Raw genomic sequence first — 14,636 nt, forward strand, 5'->3', positions numbered from 1 at the left:
AAAAGCTAAAAGGTCAAAATGATGAAAAATCTTCCTGAATAAACAAGCTGGACTATCAAGATCACAGCAGCAATCAAAACAGAAGCGAGGAGGCCGTCGTCCTCATCGATGCTCACATCCTCCAGCTGGTGAAGTCCGTGCATGAGACCCCCGATACTGCCGTGTTTTTCAGTTTTTGTCCTACTCTGACCCGGCACTGAAGAACCTGTGTGTCACGTGCATTGTCGTGTGTGTGTGTGTGTGTGTGTGTGTGTGTGTGTGTGTGTGTGTGTGTGTGTGTGTGTGTGTGTGTGTGTGTGTGTGTGTGTGTGTGTGTGTGTGTGTGTGTGTGTGTGTGTGCTGTGTCGGTCGCTAAGCGCGTTGTCATGTGTGATCAGTGACTAAGCAATACTGGTGTGGTGTCTGTAAGATGTTTATATGCAAGCTGGAGCAAAGTAAATATCCTTCACTTATATATGACGAGCTTACAAAAGTAAAGTATGAACCGATGTCTCTTTTCTAAGCTTGTCATATGTAAGTGAGACGCTTACTAAATCAACACAGTCAGGAGTGTGCTGTTGGTCCAGTGGTTGGGAGTCTCATTTATTTTTTAACTCGGAGCGTCTCCACAGCAGGAAGAAGCAACTTTAGTGCGACAGTTGGAAAATACTAATCATGTACAGGCAGGAAAAATAACAGTGTCCACCTGAAAGTCCACAGAACAGCAAACACTGAATAAACCACCTGTTTCTCCGGCCTTCTTCTTCTGTTCTTTGGCCTGGATTTTCTCCTCCAAGACCCTGTTGGCCTCCTCTAGTCTGATAATCTCAGCTCAGAGGGTCTCCTCCTCAACACAGAGGGTCTCAACGTAACAATAAAAATCCATATGCTGACAGTTTCCAACAAAACAATCATCATGAATCAGCCATTATGTCCAAGAAGATGTATTTAACTTTTATTGGTTAACAAATGACTTTAAAAGAGCATTTCTGTTTGTACAGGTTATATAATTCATTGTAGAAGTTTATGATTGTTGTTTCAACCTGCTCAGAACCTCCCTGGTTAACCGTTTACTGTATCGGTTGATCTTCCAGTGTCCGGGCATCCAGCCCAGCAGGAAACGGTGAAAATCGGTCCAAGCAAATGCAAACATCTCCCTCCACTCCTTCTCGAGGGCCTCAAAGTCCACGTCTTTCCCCACGGAGTGCCTCAGCTCGGTGAAATAATAGTCCAGAAGTCCCGGGACCCTCTTTTCACACTCCTTCTCCTCCATGCAGCTCCCGAGGAAATACACCACATCCTTCATGCCGCAGCCCCCGCCGACGTACTGGAAGTCCACGGCCGCCACCTCCGCGCCGCTCTGGGAGAAACAGAAGTTGGCCAACTTGGCGTCTCCGTGAACGACGGTTTTGAAGCGGCACTCGTTGAGAATCCGGTCGATGTCGGCGGCGGCTGCTTTGAGCCCGGCGTCGTCCAGGGCCTCCAGCTCGTCTGGCCGGGTCTCCAGGTGCCAGTAGGTCCCGACAGGCCACAGACCGTCGGGTGGGACGCCCAGGAAGAGGGCGTGGAAGTGGGCGAGCCAGCTCAGGCAGGCCTTTATCTCTCTGTCCTTCACACTGGTCCTACAAAGGAAAAAAATCACATTCATCCAGATAATCCCTCATATAATCAAAGACTTGGACAATCTGTTTTAGAAAAAGTGAAATGTCCCATTTTATACATGTCAAAGGTCAAAGTGTATTTCTCCAAATCCTGTCCATAACATGGGACCTTTACATTTTAGGATTCTCGTACAAATCAACCTCATTTCTACAGCATGTCTCACTCAGGTTCAAAGTGTCTGACAGACGATCCACAAGATTACAACATATAAAATTGTCCTAATGAAATATAGAGCTCACCAGTTTCTTGTGTAAGATTTAAGTGATGGAGCGTTTTGAATACCTTCTGACGTCATAGCCGGCCACGTCCAGGTCCTCGAGCACCATCAGCATCTCGTCTCCATGGGAACAGGCCTCCAGGCAGGCCGGGATGCGGCAGCCCGGTCCGGTGGAGAAGTTCCGGTACCAGTGCGCCTCCACCTGGTAGGACCGGACCTTCCGCGCGTGCGAGCGGTCGGTGTTCCAGCCCCCGGGGTGCCCCGCCTCAGCCCCCGCCGGGAACTGCACGTGCTTGACGACCACCGACGGTCTGTCGCAGCCGTCCAGGTGCAGCCGCACGATCCGCCCGTAGCCGCTCCACAAGGTTTGGATCTCCGCCCCGACCCGGAGCGACGAGGCGCCGCACGACCGCAGGACCAGGTCCCGGTACTCCTGCTTCATGGCCGCAGTCAGAGCCGAGGAGTTTTTCTTACTGCTGATCAATAATGATCACTTTTCTGATCTACTACTGATCACAGAGTTCTGGGAAGTACAGTACTGCCGTCTGCACCTGTGTGATGTTTAAAGAGGCAGAACCCAAATAAAGACGTGCTGTTACTGCCCCCTGCTGGACTGGAGCGCACAAACACTATTTACTTTCCATCCATCCAGTCGTTCCCAACCAGAGGGGCCCGATCGGCTCGAGGGGCCACCAAAGATTCATGGGGTGGGGGGGGGGGGGGGGACTGACCCGCAAGAGGCTCCAATCCAGAAACCAAACAGATTGAAAAAACTTCTAAGAAAACATAGATTTAAAAAAAATATTTCTATAGAAAACGTGTGGCCGTAACACAACACTGAGACCCGAGCTGCGATATCGGTTCATATTATATTCCCCAACAGCTACAGGAGGCGTAAATATAAAAAACAAACATGTAAATATATAAAATAAAATTGGCTTTATGTTGAGTTTGTACACATTTTTTGTAGTAATTGTTGTTTTTAAAATTATAGACATTTTCATCACGTATGTTCTGCACCACAAAGCATTTTCTCAGACGGTGGTTTTCAGAAGTGTCCCTGAGTCCCTTGCTCTGGATTCTACATGTTTTCAGTTTTGTCCTTTGCGCACATAAAGTTTTCTGTAACACGACACTAAAGAAACGTTCCCGACGCCTCAGGCTTTCACACAGTGGTGAACTTATCTGAGAGCCACGTGTAAGAACTAGTCTCGGAACTGGTGTCAGAATTGGTCTCAGCCTTTCAGGAACAAAACCAGTCCTGCATGGTTCTGATTGTTTACTAGCTGACATGAATTGTGCAGTTTGTGCTTTTCAGTTTTTTGTTGTGAAGAAAATGTTTGCAGTCGGTGGACTCCAAATTGGGCCTGAAGACTTCTTAAGAGCCGGAGGCTCCAACTACAATCTGCTTTTTGATATCTACCATGATGGAACCAGCAGGACGATGGACCAGTGGAGTGAACTCAGCAGGGATGAAACCAATAGAAATGATGAAAACTCCCAGTGTGGTCTACTTTTCCTCCAGCAGAGGGCGGCAGAGTTCGAACCTTCAACATTGAGACGAGAAATAAACGCGTTCCTTCTTCACAGTCTGTAAATGTGAAACTGTTTGGTTCAGGAGCCTCAGACACTTTGCGCGTGCGTGTGTGAGTGTGTATGTGTGTGTGTCGCCTCCGGTCAGTAGGGTTTCTGCACGCGAACAGTTGGAGCGCTTTTTGAAGGCGGCTCGTGATGACCCTCGTGTTATTACGTCACCACACCGGGGATACCTGACATTACGTAATTCACACACTCGGAGCTTCGCACGTCTCCCCGTGCACAAAGACGGATGAATGATTATTGTTTAAACCATCACATGTTGTTCATTTGTGAGTGTGTGTGTGTGTGTGTGTGTGTGTGTGTGTGTGTGTGTGTGTGTGTGTGTGTGTGTGTGTGTGTGTGTGTGTGTGTGTGTGTGTGTGTGTGTGTGTGTGTGTGTGTGTGTGTGTGTGACTAGTATGTTCCAAAGTAGCTATACCTACAAAGTAACTAAAAGTTACACAATGGTAAACACATATGTGGTAATATTTGTACACACACACGCACGCACACACACACACACACACACAGAATCTGTGACATTGATGAAATGGGAGCGTTAACCAAGGCCCATATTTACATTTAATATTATAAAACAGTGTTGTCAAACACATTTGATAATTTATTAGACGACTGGATTCTAACCCTTTATAGACACTCATCAAAAAATACCTGGAAATTAAAAATGTCAGTCACATTTCAGGACCTTTAAAGTATAAATAAGTTCCCTCACGAATAAAAAAAAATATATATTCATAGAGAAATTCTCAAAAATGGACACATTTCTCATTGAATTTCTGTAGAAGGCTGCCTATAGAAAGAAGTACCACTGCTCGTGTTCTATATGTGTTACTATAAAATGTATTATTTGCTGGGATATGACTTATTAGAAGCTTGTCTATTTGGAAGATATATTGATAAATGTGGAAGACACCAAATATCCTGATAAATGGCTAATGGTTAACGTATTGCTCTGCTCTCCGCTCCGTGATGCCATCCAATATGGCGGACGCACGGACATGTTGATTCAGCCGAGTGAAGCAGATGTCTGAGACACAACCAGCGGAGGTCAGATTCTCCTCCTCCTCCTCCTCCTCCTCCTCCTCCTCCTCCTCCTCCTCCTCCTCCTCCTCCTTCTTCTTTCCAGTGTCCTCAGAGGTTCAGAGACGGCGCTCTCCTCTCTGGTTTCCCTTCAGGCCTCCTGTGGAGTGTTTGAGGCGAGGGCGTCCCTCAGCAGACGGTCCGCAGCGTCCTGTAGCTCCTCGGGTCTTTCTGAGCACGCAGCAGTGGAGTCTGCGTGTCGGCGTCCCGGTGGCCCCTACTCGAGCGCCGCAGCTGCACCCGAGTCCAACCGTACACCAGAGAGTTGAGGAAGCCCTGGGAGCCCGAGCTGAGAGCCTGAGGAAGGAGAGAGAGAGAGAGAGAGAGAGAGAGAGAGAGAGAGAGAGAGAGAGAGAGAGAGAGAGAGAGAGAGAGAGAGAGAAATTAACATGGAGGACGCCCTGAGGCATGGTTTTAGGCAGCGAGCCGTCCAGCCGTCATTTGGACGGTCAATTTTTGGAAAAGACGGCTGAAAAAGTAGCGGCTGTGTTGCTCAAAGCCTCTAAAATATGCGTATAATATAATCCATGACTACTTGTCACCGTCTAATTTTGTATAAATACACATTTTTTCAATTCATTTCCAACTGACCTGCAACACATAGAGGACGATCCGGAGCGCCCCGTGATCTGCTGACAGCTGGAACACCTGCAGGAAGGCCAGGCTCACCGCTGAGGACACACACACACACACACACACACACACACACACACACACACACACACACACACACACACAAAGACGTGACAGTTCAGTTGAGGATGAGAGAGAGAACAATGATGAGGATGAGGATGGTGGGTACCTGGACCCCAGCAGACGATGAAGACCAGTGGGTAGAGGACCATCCGTTGGTCCACCAGGCGTAATGAGGCTCGCTGCTGGTTACCAAGGTAACCCTGTGATGTGACGACCCGTCGGTAGATCCGGCGACTTTTCACCACAAAGACCTGGAGGAGGAGGAGGAGGAAAAGTTACAGAGGTCAGCTCTGGTTGCCCTGGAAACGGGAGTGTAATTACTGCTTCATCCATGCATGATGTTAAGAGAGTTTTTTTTTTAAACTGAACACAAATCGCACCGTGATGGTGAGCAATGTGAAGGTGAAGCAGCTGAGGAAGACTCCGGTGTGGTAGGTGCGCAGAAAGCTGCAGGACGGGATCAGCGGCCAACGGTTGGAGGGCATGTACAGAGGTCCGGTGTGCATCAGCAGGCACCTGAGGCAGTGGTCAGAGGTCAGAGGTCATACCAGGGCGCCACCTTCAGGTCAACGATGGATCATCATTTTTGAGGTTTAGGATAAAAGAGCAGGACCAGAGTCAACAGGTGTGACAGTTGTAATGTGTAGACGCAGACTCCTCAAGGTTTTGTTTTGTTACTTCAAAGAAACAAACCACGTGTTTTTTTTTTACTCCCCAAACGGGTCCCGAGAGCGTGAAGGCCCCCGGAACCGGAACCAGAACCGGAACCGGAACCGGAACCAGAACCGGACTCACCGGTAGGGCTGGCTGAAGTTAGCATGACACTGGCTGATGTTTCCCAAAATGAACACTGGCGCCATCAGCAGGACAGGAAGCAGTCTGCAGACACAGTGAGAACCACTTTAAATCAAACACACACACACACACACACACACACACACACACACACACACACACACACACACACACACACACACACACACACACACACACACACACACTCTCAGAGGGAACAGTTTTCATAAGTCGGACTGACCCTGAAAGCACCGCGATGAGTTTTCCTGCTGAACTCACTCTGTTAGAAAACTGCAGGAACAGAAATATGAGTGAAGGACAGATTAAACCGTGTGTGTGTGTGTGTGTGTGTGCGTGCGTGTGTGTGTGTGTGTGCGTGCGTGCGTGTGTGTGTGTACCTGCACTGAGTAGCCGCTCAGGCAGCTGTACAGCTTCTCTCTCAGGCCTTTGTACAGGTTCCACACGTAGTTGAGGGTGTAGAGGAAGGAGGCCATGTACAGGACCTGAAACACAGTCGGTAACCGTTGGCCGGCGCTCCACAGACACTTTCCAAACGGCTCCGCCCCCTCGGTGAGCAGTGGAGGGGTACAAAAACACACGGGACCCCGGGGTCGATGCTCCTGGACAATGGATGTAGGTCAGGAATGTTTCCTGGTGTTTTTCTGTTTGCTCTTGTGTACATCAAGTCGCCCTCATTCTGCTGCTCTATTTAACCCTCTGGCCCCTTTCAAGACCCGAACTGGACCGGGGTCCCCTGGGGAGACTGACCCTGATCTCCAGGACAGAACCGAGGCAGCAAAGCCTGACGGACCTGTAGTGAAGAGTTGTGTTCGACCCCCCCCAATGTGATAACTGATAACCAAAAAGACACAGAAAGAGCTGTTGATTATTGCTTCTCCATGTGTCCCCAAACGGCTTAAAGGACGGTTCAGTCGGTTCGAGGACAAACACAGATAGTTGACCTTTGACTAAACCCCACTCCCTAATGCAAATGAACCAACATGCAGTGTGGGGAGGGGCTTAGCCAAGCAAAGTTACAGCAAAGTTAAGTCCTGACACTTAGGACAAAAGGAGAAGGACAACGAGTACAGAATCTTCTCTGGACTCTTTCCATGTCCTCTTTTGTGACACGTCAGTAGCGTTTCCGTGGAAACGCCAGGCGGGAACCACAACTTCTGCTCAGTGGGAAACCCCGAGTCTCCTGATGGAGATGAACGTCGAGCCGCACAAAAAAAAAAGTAAAAGTTATGTGTTCTGGGTTCTTCATTTTTAAGACGACACATAAACACACGGTTCTGCATCGCATCGAGAGACATGTTCAGGTTCACTGGCTTCATAGATCATCTGCAGCAGGGCTGGATTGACCCCTGACCTCCAGCACCAAGGTTAACTATGTAGAGAAGTAATTTATCCAAGATGACTCATTTTCTGTTCTTCTTACGCAAAATTCTCCAGGCCCCTGTGTTTAAACTACGTCAGGTCAGAGGACATTAGACATAAGTTACTTTTGACCAGGACTTGTCCTTCAGTCTGCAGGACGGCCTTCTGTCACCTGTAATGTCTCTAAGATCAGGAACATGTCGACTCAAAGTGAAGAAAAGAAATTAATCCTTGTATTTGTTGCTTCCGCAGTCGACTACTGCAATTCTTTATTATCGGAGTGTCTCAATAACTGCTCAGGAACTCTTCCACTGACTCAAAATACTGCAGCGAGCGTCCTGACAGGAACCCGGAGAGATGACATTACAGTCAGGCCTGCTTCAGGACACCCTGGAGCATTTTCTGGTGAAGCTGCTGTAGGTTTAGACTGCTGGGAGACCTACGGTTCACTACAGTACGCGTCAGTAACACTCAGTAGTAGTACCATGTGGTTCTACCTGCTCCACTGAGTGCAGGTTGTAGCAGTGGACACTCAGGCCGCTGCAGTACCGAGAGAAGAGGACGACTCCGATGACCCAGCAGGAAGCCAACAGCAGGTCGGACACACTGAGCAAGAACAGAGGCTGCAGCTGCACACACACACACACACACACACACACACACACACACACACACACACACACACACACACACACACACACACACACACACACACACACACACACACACACACACACACACACACACACACACACACACACACACACACACACACACACACACAAAATCAGATTTAATGAGAATGGTTTATAAGGCGATGGTTCACTGATGTGACAGTGAAGTAGTGACTGACCTCAGGGGTCCGACTCAGTTTCTGTAACATCAGGCAACAGATGATGGATCCAGAACCCAGGATGCTGTAAACACACACACACACACACACACACACACACACACACACACACACACACACACACACACACACACACACACACACACACACACACACACACACACACACACACACACACACACACACACACACACACACACAGGCCTCTGTGTGACAGGATGACGTAGATAAACGAGCTCTGATCAAACGATTTCACGCCGACTGCACGTTCCCCTCCCTCTCCATTGTCCATAGCACTGCGACCTCTGACCTCCCGCCTCTTTTCCCATCATCCCGTGCAAAACGAGCCAGAAAAGAAATGTGCTGCACAGTCGCCTAATGAGAATAACGCCACGCAGTCACACGTGTTACTTTCATCACAGCCTGGGAAACAAATGGAGAAAGAAACAAAAAGGTTCTCTCTTTCTTTTCTTTTTTTCCCATGTAAGCATTGCCAGTGCTTTTATTTTCCAAATGTCTCATCTCACTGGACAAAGCATGAAGAATAATTTGCCTATTGACATTGTCCACGCTGAAATAAAGTAAGGTCTTGGCTTCCCATCGTTGTCAGAATTTGTATCAATAATGTGAATTTTAATTATAATTAAGAAGTAAATCTGTGTGAAATATGAAGGAGAAAGGAACCGTCAAGAGACTCACCTGAGAAAAGCCATGACCAGCTGGATCCACCGGACAGCCTCATACACCTGTAGAGACACACACACACACACACACACACACACACACACACACACACACACACACACACACACACACACACACACACACACACACACACACACTGTGAGTTTCCCTGCTGTTACCTCTGACAGAAAGTGTGTGTGCAGATGTTGGACTGAAAGCATCAGTATGAAAAGTTAAGAAAAGATAATGTCATAAAATTCCCACAGAACCTCAGAAACTGAGAGTGAAACAACGAAAAAGGTTCAGATCCTCTCTCTCTCTCACACACACACGCATGCACGCACGCACGCACACACACACCCTTAGTTTCACTACTATTAAGGAGTTTTGAAGCTTTTGAGACCCAAAACTACAAAAAAAAGAACAATACAACTAATATCTAACATTTTAACTTAATCTGAATATTTAACCTAAGCCAACATTAGATGACAAACACACACACACACACACACACACACACACACACACACACACACACACACACACACACACACACACACACACACACACACACACACACACACACACACACACACACACACACAATGAAACTGAATGAAAAGTCACGAAGAGATCAAATAAAAGTGATGATTAAAAACAGAGAGAAACATGAGGAATGAGAGCATGAATCCAGTCACTGGGGTGAAGTGAACTCACCTCGGTCCAGTCTGCAGCGCCCGTCGTGTTGATGAAATTCTCCATCCCTGCAGGACGACGACACACAAACACAAAACGACCTGCAGCCTCCTCATGTCACCTCCTTTTATTCAGCATCTTTCACAGTGGGCGGGACTTATCAACACGGCCCCGCCCACTGTGTGGGTTTTTACCACGCCTCCTTGGAGGGAGTGAGAACTGTTTTCAGCGCCACCTGCAGGTCAGAAGAGTGTATCTTAAGTTATACAAAACACCTTTACATACATTTACATTACAAATAGTTAATATATCAATAATTGTAGAACATCTAAGTCCTGTTTTAATATTTTTTTACTACTGAATGACAAGATTTTCTTTTAACTTTCCTATGTATGTATTTACATAACTTTGAAGTGAAAAATTCACAATTAAAATTGACAGAGAGCTGCAGACATTTTTGGTTTTAAAATAATAAAAAAGAAAACACGCAGTTTTAAAAAAGTGAATTTATTTTGTGTTTTCATGAATTTATTTTCCTTCATGTTTCTTGCAGGCTGCAAAAATGTGGAACTGTCCCTTTAAGACAAACACTGATAACTTATCACTGAAGACACCGAGTCCTCAGAGACAGAAAAGGCCTTTATATGGAGGATATATAGAAGACAGATACTGCGTGTCCCTCAGTTCAGACTTGTTGGCTCACTTTTGTCCATTTATGATTCTCAGTCTCAATTCTTCTGCACAACTTCAGTTCAGACCTGAAGGCACACATTCTGGGGTTTTTTTTGCCCTCGGTGCAGACTGGCAGTCTCTGGGTAATTTAATCTGTGTGTGTGTTGACAAGGACCTGTAAATGCCTCTGTCTTCACCTCAGATATTTCAGTCTGTCCATATTTTATTCTCCTATCACAGCAGGAATACGTCTGGCTCCATGTTTCCTCTGCCCTCAGCTTAGATTAGAAGGCGTGTCTGTCATGTTAGGTACTGTCCCACTGTCCTGTAATGTTTGGTCTGAAATCACTGAGCAGCAAATGGTAAAATGGTAAATGGATTTCACTTATAAAGAGCTTTTCGACTGCTCAAGCAGCCGCAAAGCACTTCACACCGTTAATCACATTCACCCATTCACACACACATTCACACACCAATGGAGGCAGCCGCCATGCAAGACGCTCAGCCCATCTATTGGGAGCAGCTTGGAGTTCAGTGTCTTGTTCAAAGACATGGAAATGGGGAATTGAACCTGCAACTTTCCCATCGGTAGACAACCGCTCTATCATCCGAGTCACAAAAAGACACAAAGCCTGCAAGACTACATGGAGGGAAAACAATGACCGCATGGAGGGCTCGTACAAATAATGATAGGTGGTCTGAGGTGAGGAGACGTTTACAGGTTGGACCTGTAAACGTCTGTCTCAGACCCCTGGGCACACATTGCTCTCCTGCCATAATGGGCATTTGGAACCTTTTTGCCCCTAGTCTAGACTTGCAGGCTGCCATTAGTCTGAAGAAGTTATTTTTGAAATGAATGAGGACTGCTACAATACTCAGTGTGCTAGTCTGACGTGAGGCCGAAGCAAACCCAGAGAGACATTTACAGGTCTGTGTGACACATACATCGAGGTGATGATCCGCGAGGCCGGCTCGTTCGAGTTTTTGTCAGGCGTCGGCGTCGTTCCCTTCCTGTTTCACCGCAGGTGGCGGCGGCGGACTCTGCGACTCGTGCATCCTCATGTGGTCGTGGTAGATCTGGGCCCCGCTAAGGTTCTTCTCGCAGATGTGGCAGAAGTACGACGATGCGTTGGAGTGCACGTCGATGTGCTGGCCGAGCTCCACCGCTGAGCCGAACGTCTCACCGCACACGGCGCACTGGTAGCGGACGCCGGTGTGCGTGAGCTCGTGGCCCTTGAGCGTCACCAGCTGCTTGAAGCTCTTGTGGCAGACGCCGCACTGGTAACGGATGTTTGAGTGCGTCTGCTCGTGGCCCTTGAGCGCCCCCTGCTGCTTGAAAGTCTTGTGGCAGACGTGGCACTCGTAGGGCCGGGCGTCGGCGTGCAGCCGCTGGTGGCGGCGCAGCGCGCTGGAGAAGGTGAAGCTGCGGCCGCACTGGGCGCAGCTGTAGGGCTTCTCCCCTGTGTGAATCCTCAGGTGCTCCCTCAGGTGCACCTGCTGCGTGAAGCTCTTCCTGCAGGTGGCGCACTGGAAAGGACGCTCGCCTGAGTGGATGCGCAGGTGCTTCTGGAGCGCAGACGCCTTGAAGCAGTCGCGGCCGCAGACAGGGCAGCGGTGAACCGGTTTCCCCACGGCGGCGGCGGCAGCAGCGGCGGCAGAGGCGACGTCCGGCTGCAGGTCCGACGTACCGTCTGCGTCTGTCAGACACCACAGGAAGAGGCTCACATACACAAATACTGATGCTGGGATTTAGGCCTTTCTACTGGGGAGACACAGCGTTGTGCCACCTGCTGGTGACGCCGAGGAGGTGCAGCCTGCCCACGTACCGATGACGACCAGCTTCCAGTCCTCCTCCTCCCCTTCAGAGTTGATCAAACCGCTCACGTCTCCCTCCTTCGTCTCCTGGCCGTTCTCCGCCTGAGCCGCCCCGCTCTGGTTGCCACGGTTACCGGACCGATGTGCAGCTCTGGTGACCAAGGTGGGAAGATGCTCCGAGTCCTGCAGGGTAAGAAAAAAAAACTTAATCTCATTGAAGTGAAACAGTAAAACTGAAGAGTAACGTCAGAAAGCTGAACATGGCGAGGTGCTTGCTTCTCACACCTTCTTCAGATCCTCCTCCTCCTCCTCCTCTTCCTCCTCCTCAGTCTTCACGACGAACTCCTGAAACAAACGTCTCATCAGTGTCTGGATCTCGGACTCTGGAGAACCGGCTTTGACCATCAACAGAAGATCGGTGAAAACAATAACACGAGACATTTTCTGACGTCCCAAAAGTGACATCAAACAGTGGTGAAACATCTGTCATGGAGGTTTGACGTAATCCTTAAAATCAGATCCTGATCCAGAATCCGGGTCCGGATCACCTCCAAAATTTGATGGAATCTTTCACGACCTAACATCTATCTGTAGTGGAAGATTCTGACAAAATCCATGCAGTAGTTTTCACGTAATCTTGCGAACAGACAAACAAACAAATATACGCCGATGATCATATTACATCCTTGGCGGACATAATGATGTAGTTTTACTGTAGGGCCACTAGTGGCCGCTGTTGTTTGTTTCTGTACTGAAACCACACACGTGTGCAGAGAAAAATATTAATTATCAATAATAATCAATAATAATTAATGATAGGAGAACACAGACATTCATAGAAATAGACATCTGGGCCTCGGCTTTCTGTACTGCCACAACAACCCCAAACGGACTAAGAGGGAAATGTGATGAATGGACGATAATCTGATTACACCTGGTACTCAGACTACTGTGTGGAGGCGCTCACCTTGTGGGCGGGGTCCAGCACCAGCCCCTCCTTGATGTGGACTCTCATGTGCTTGCGCAGCAGGCAGGGCTTCTTGAAGCTGCGGGGGCACAGGCCGCACTCGTGTGGGCGTTCGCCCAGGTGTACCTTGTGGTGCGCCCGCAGGCCGCCGGCCGTGCTGAACGCCGTGCCGCACACGGAGCAGCGGTGCAGCGCGTCGGCGGCGTGGATCTTCGAGTGCTCCCGCAGCCTGAAGGGCCTCGTGTAGCTTTTCCCACAAACAGAACAAGTGTAACGCTTCTGAGCGGAGTCAGGGGGGAGGTCTGAGGAGGAGGAGGGTGTAAATCGTCCGACAGTAAGCTGGTAAATCGGCTCGCTCTCTGATGATAAACATCCAGAGTTTTTAGCAATAAACGTAAAAAAATAAAAAAATTAATAATCTCTGAAACTTTAAAACTATCAACAGATCCAAACACTGATTTTCTCACCGGTCAGTGAAGGCACTGTCTGCTCTCCATCCACAGTCTGTTTGTCCTCCACCTTCAACACACACACACACACACACACACACACACACACACACACACACACACACACACACACACACACACACACACACACACACGCACACTGTGTATTTCAGAAGACACTCTGATGGTTGAGGTTTGAGGTGTTTTGTGATCAGACTCTCCTGTGGAGGTATTTGAGGACATTTTGAGGACTTTGACCTTTGGCGCCCTCACCTGGCCGTCCGCTGTGCTGCTGGCGGTTGCCGCGGCGACGCCCTTGTTGTGGATCTTCCTGTGCCTCCTGTAGACGCCGTGCGTGGAGAAGCGTTTCTTGCAGACGGCGCACTGAAACGGCCGCTCGCCGGTGTGCGAGCGCATGTGCTCACTCAGCCGGTACGCCCGGGGGAAGCCCCGCCCACATATGTCGCACACAAACTGCATCTCCTTCTCGTGGAGCTTCTCGTGCTCCTGAAGCTTCTCCAGAGAGGAGAACTCGCGCTGACACTGAGGACACGGGTGACGCTCCTGCAAAGACACACCTGGCGGTCAGTACACACACACACACACACACACACACACACACACACACACACACACACACACACACACACACACAAAGAGACACCAAACAACCACAAAGAGACACTGGCGCCCCCTGTAGCTCGGCGCCACCGCAGTGCCTCCTGCAGCTCACCAGGTTTTTCTGCTCGGCATGTTTCTGCAAGTGTTTCTTCAGCAGCCCGGGTCGGTTGAAGCTTTTGCCGCACAGCGTGCAGGGGTGCAGCTTCTGTCCCGTGTGCAGCCGGACGTGGTCGCGGTAGGCGGACGGCGTGGAGAAGAGTTTCTGGCAGACGGGGCAGGACAGCAGGTTCTGCTCGCTGTGGCCCTTCTGGTGGTCATTGAGGCCGGTGCGCGAGGCGAAGCGTTTGGGGCAGAACGCGCAGCCGAACGGCCGCTCGCCGGTGTGCGTGCGCTCGTGCTGCTCCAGGTAGCGGCGCTGCGTGAAGCCCCGTCCGCAGGTGGCGCAGCGGTGCGGCTTCTGGGCGGCGTGCA

General features: G+C 49.4%; 3 protein-coding genes and 1 long non-coding RNA gene across 4 annotated transcripts; all 4 read right to left on the bottom strand.

Moving 5' to 3' along the window:
• Window positions 1-553: 553 nt before the first annotated feature.
• pkdc (protein kinase-like domain containing) lies at window positions 554-2,433 on the bottom strand. The gene is made up of 2 exons (XM_080471293.1): window positions 1,924-2,433; window positions 554-1,601 (listed from the first exon to the last, which is right to left on the bottom strand). The coding sequence occupies exons 1-2, from the start codon at window positions 2,298-2,300 to the stop codon at window positions 1,004-1,006; spliced, it is 975 nt and encodes a 324-aa protein (XP_080327419.1). The 5' UTR covers window positions 2,301-2,433; the 3' UTR covers window positions 554-1,003.
• A 1,549-nt stretch (window positions 2,434-3,982) lies between these two features.
• On the bottom strand, window positions 3,983-9,790 carry tmem116 (transmembrane protein 116). Its single transcript, XM_080472540.1, has 11 exons — window positions 9,663-9,790; window positions 8,961-9,007; window positions 8,262-8,325; window positions 7,906-8,037; window positions 6,427-6,531; window positions 6,270-6,319; window positions 6,029-6,112; window positions 5,614-5,749; window positions 5,340-5,484; window positions 5,129-5,208; window positions 3,983-4,834 (listed from the first exon to the last, which is right to left on the bottom strand). Exons 1-11 carry the CDS (start codon window positions 9,705-9,707, stop codon window positions 4,667-4,669), a joined length of 1,056 nt encoding a protein of 351 aa, XP_080328666.1. The 5' UTR covers window positions 9,708-9,790; the 3' UTR covers window positions 3,983-4,666.
• Window positions 9,791-10,136: 346 nt separating this feature from the next.
• LOC308114446 (uncharacterized protein) lies at window positions 10,137-13,143 on the bottom strand (the record flags this gene model as incomplete). The annotated part of the gene is made up of 4 exons (XM_080471319.1): window positions 10,137-12,010; window positions 12,140-12,311; window positions 12,414-12,572; window positions 13,096-13,143. 4 exons carry the CDS (start codon window positions 13,141-13,143, stop codon window positions 11,301-11,303), a joined length of 1,089 nt encoding a protein of 362 aa, XP_080327445.1. The 3' UTR covers window positions 10,137-11,300.
• A 135-nt stretch (window positions 13,144-13,278) lies between these two features.
• On the bottom strand, window positions 13,279-13,918 carry LOC308114076. The gene is made up of 3 exons (XR_013935591.1): window positions 13,818-13,918; window positions 13,563-13,614; window positions 13,279-13,397 (listed from the first exon to the last, which is right to left on the bottom strand). It is a non-coding gene; the product is annotated as an uncharacterized lncRNA (long non-coding RNA).
• Window positions 13,919-14,636: the final 718 nt, after the last annotated feature.

The sequence above is a fragment of the Lipophrys pholis genome, assembly GCF_963383615.2.
Source record: "Lipophrys pholis genome assembly, chromosome: 9".
Lineage (NCBI taxonomy): Eukaryota > Metazoa > Chordata > Actinopteri > Blenniiformes > Blenniidae > Lipophrys > Lipophrys pholis.

Bases quoted from the DNA above. Each gene is read 5' to 3' on its own strand.
- pkdc (XM_080471293.1), bottom strand. From the start codon at position 2,300: ATGAAGCAGGAGTACCGGGACCTGGTCCTGCGGTCGTGCGGCGCCTCG. The intron at 1,602-1,923 runs GTATTCAAAACG...TTTCCTTTGTAG, and splicing joins GCCGGCTATGACGTCAGAAG to GACCAGTGTGAAGGACAGAG.
- tmem116 (XM_080472540.1), bottom strand. From the start codon at position 9,707: ATGGAGAATTTCATCAACACGACGGGCGCTGCAGACTGGACCGAG. The intron at 8,326-8,960 runs GTGAGTCTCTTG...GTGTGTTTACAG, and splicing joins CTGGTCATGGCTTTTCTCAG to CATCCTGGGTTCTGGATCCA. The intron at 5,750-6,028 runs GTGAGTCCGGTT...CCACTGCCTCAG, and splicing joins AACTTCAGCCAGCCCTACCG to GTGCCTGCTGATGCACACCG.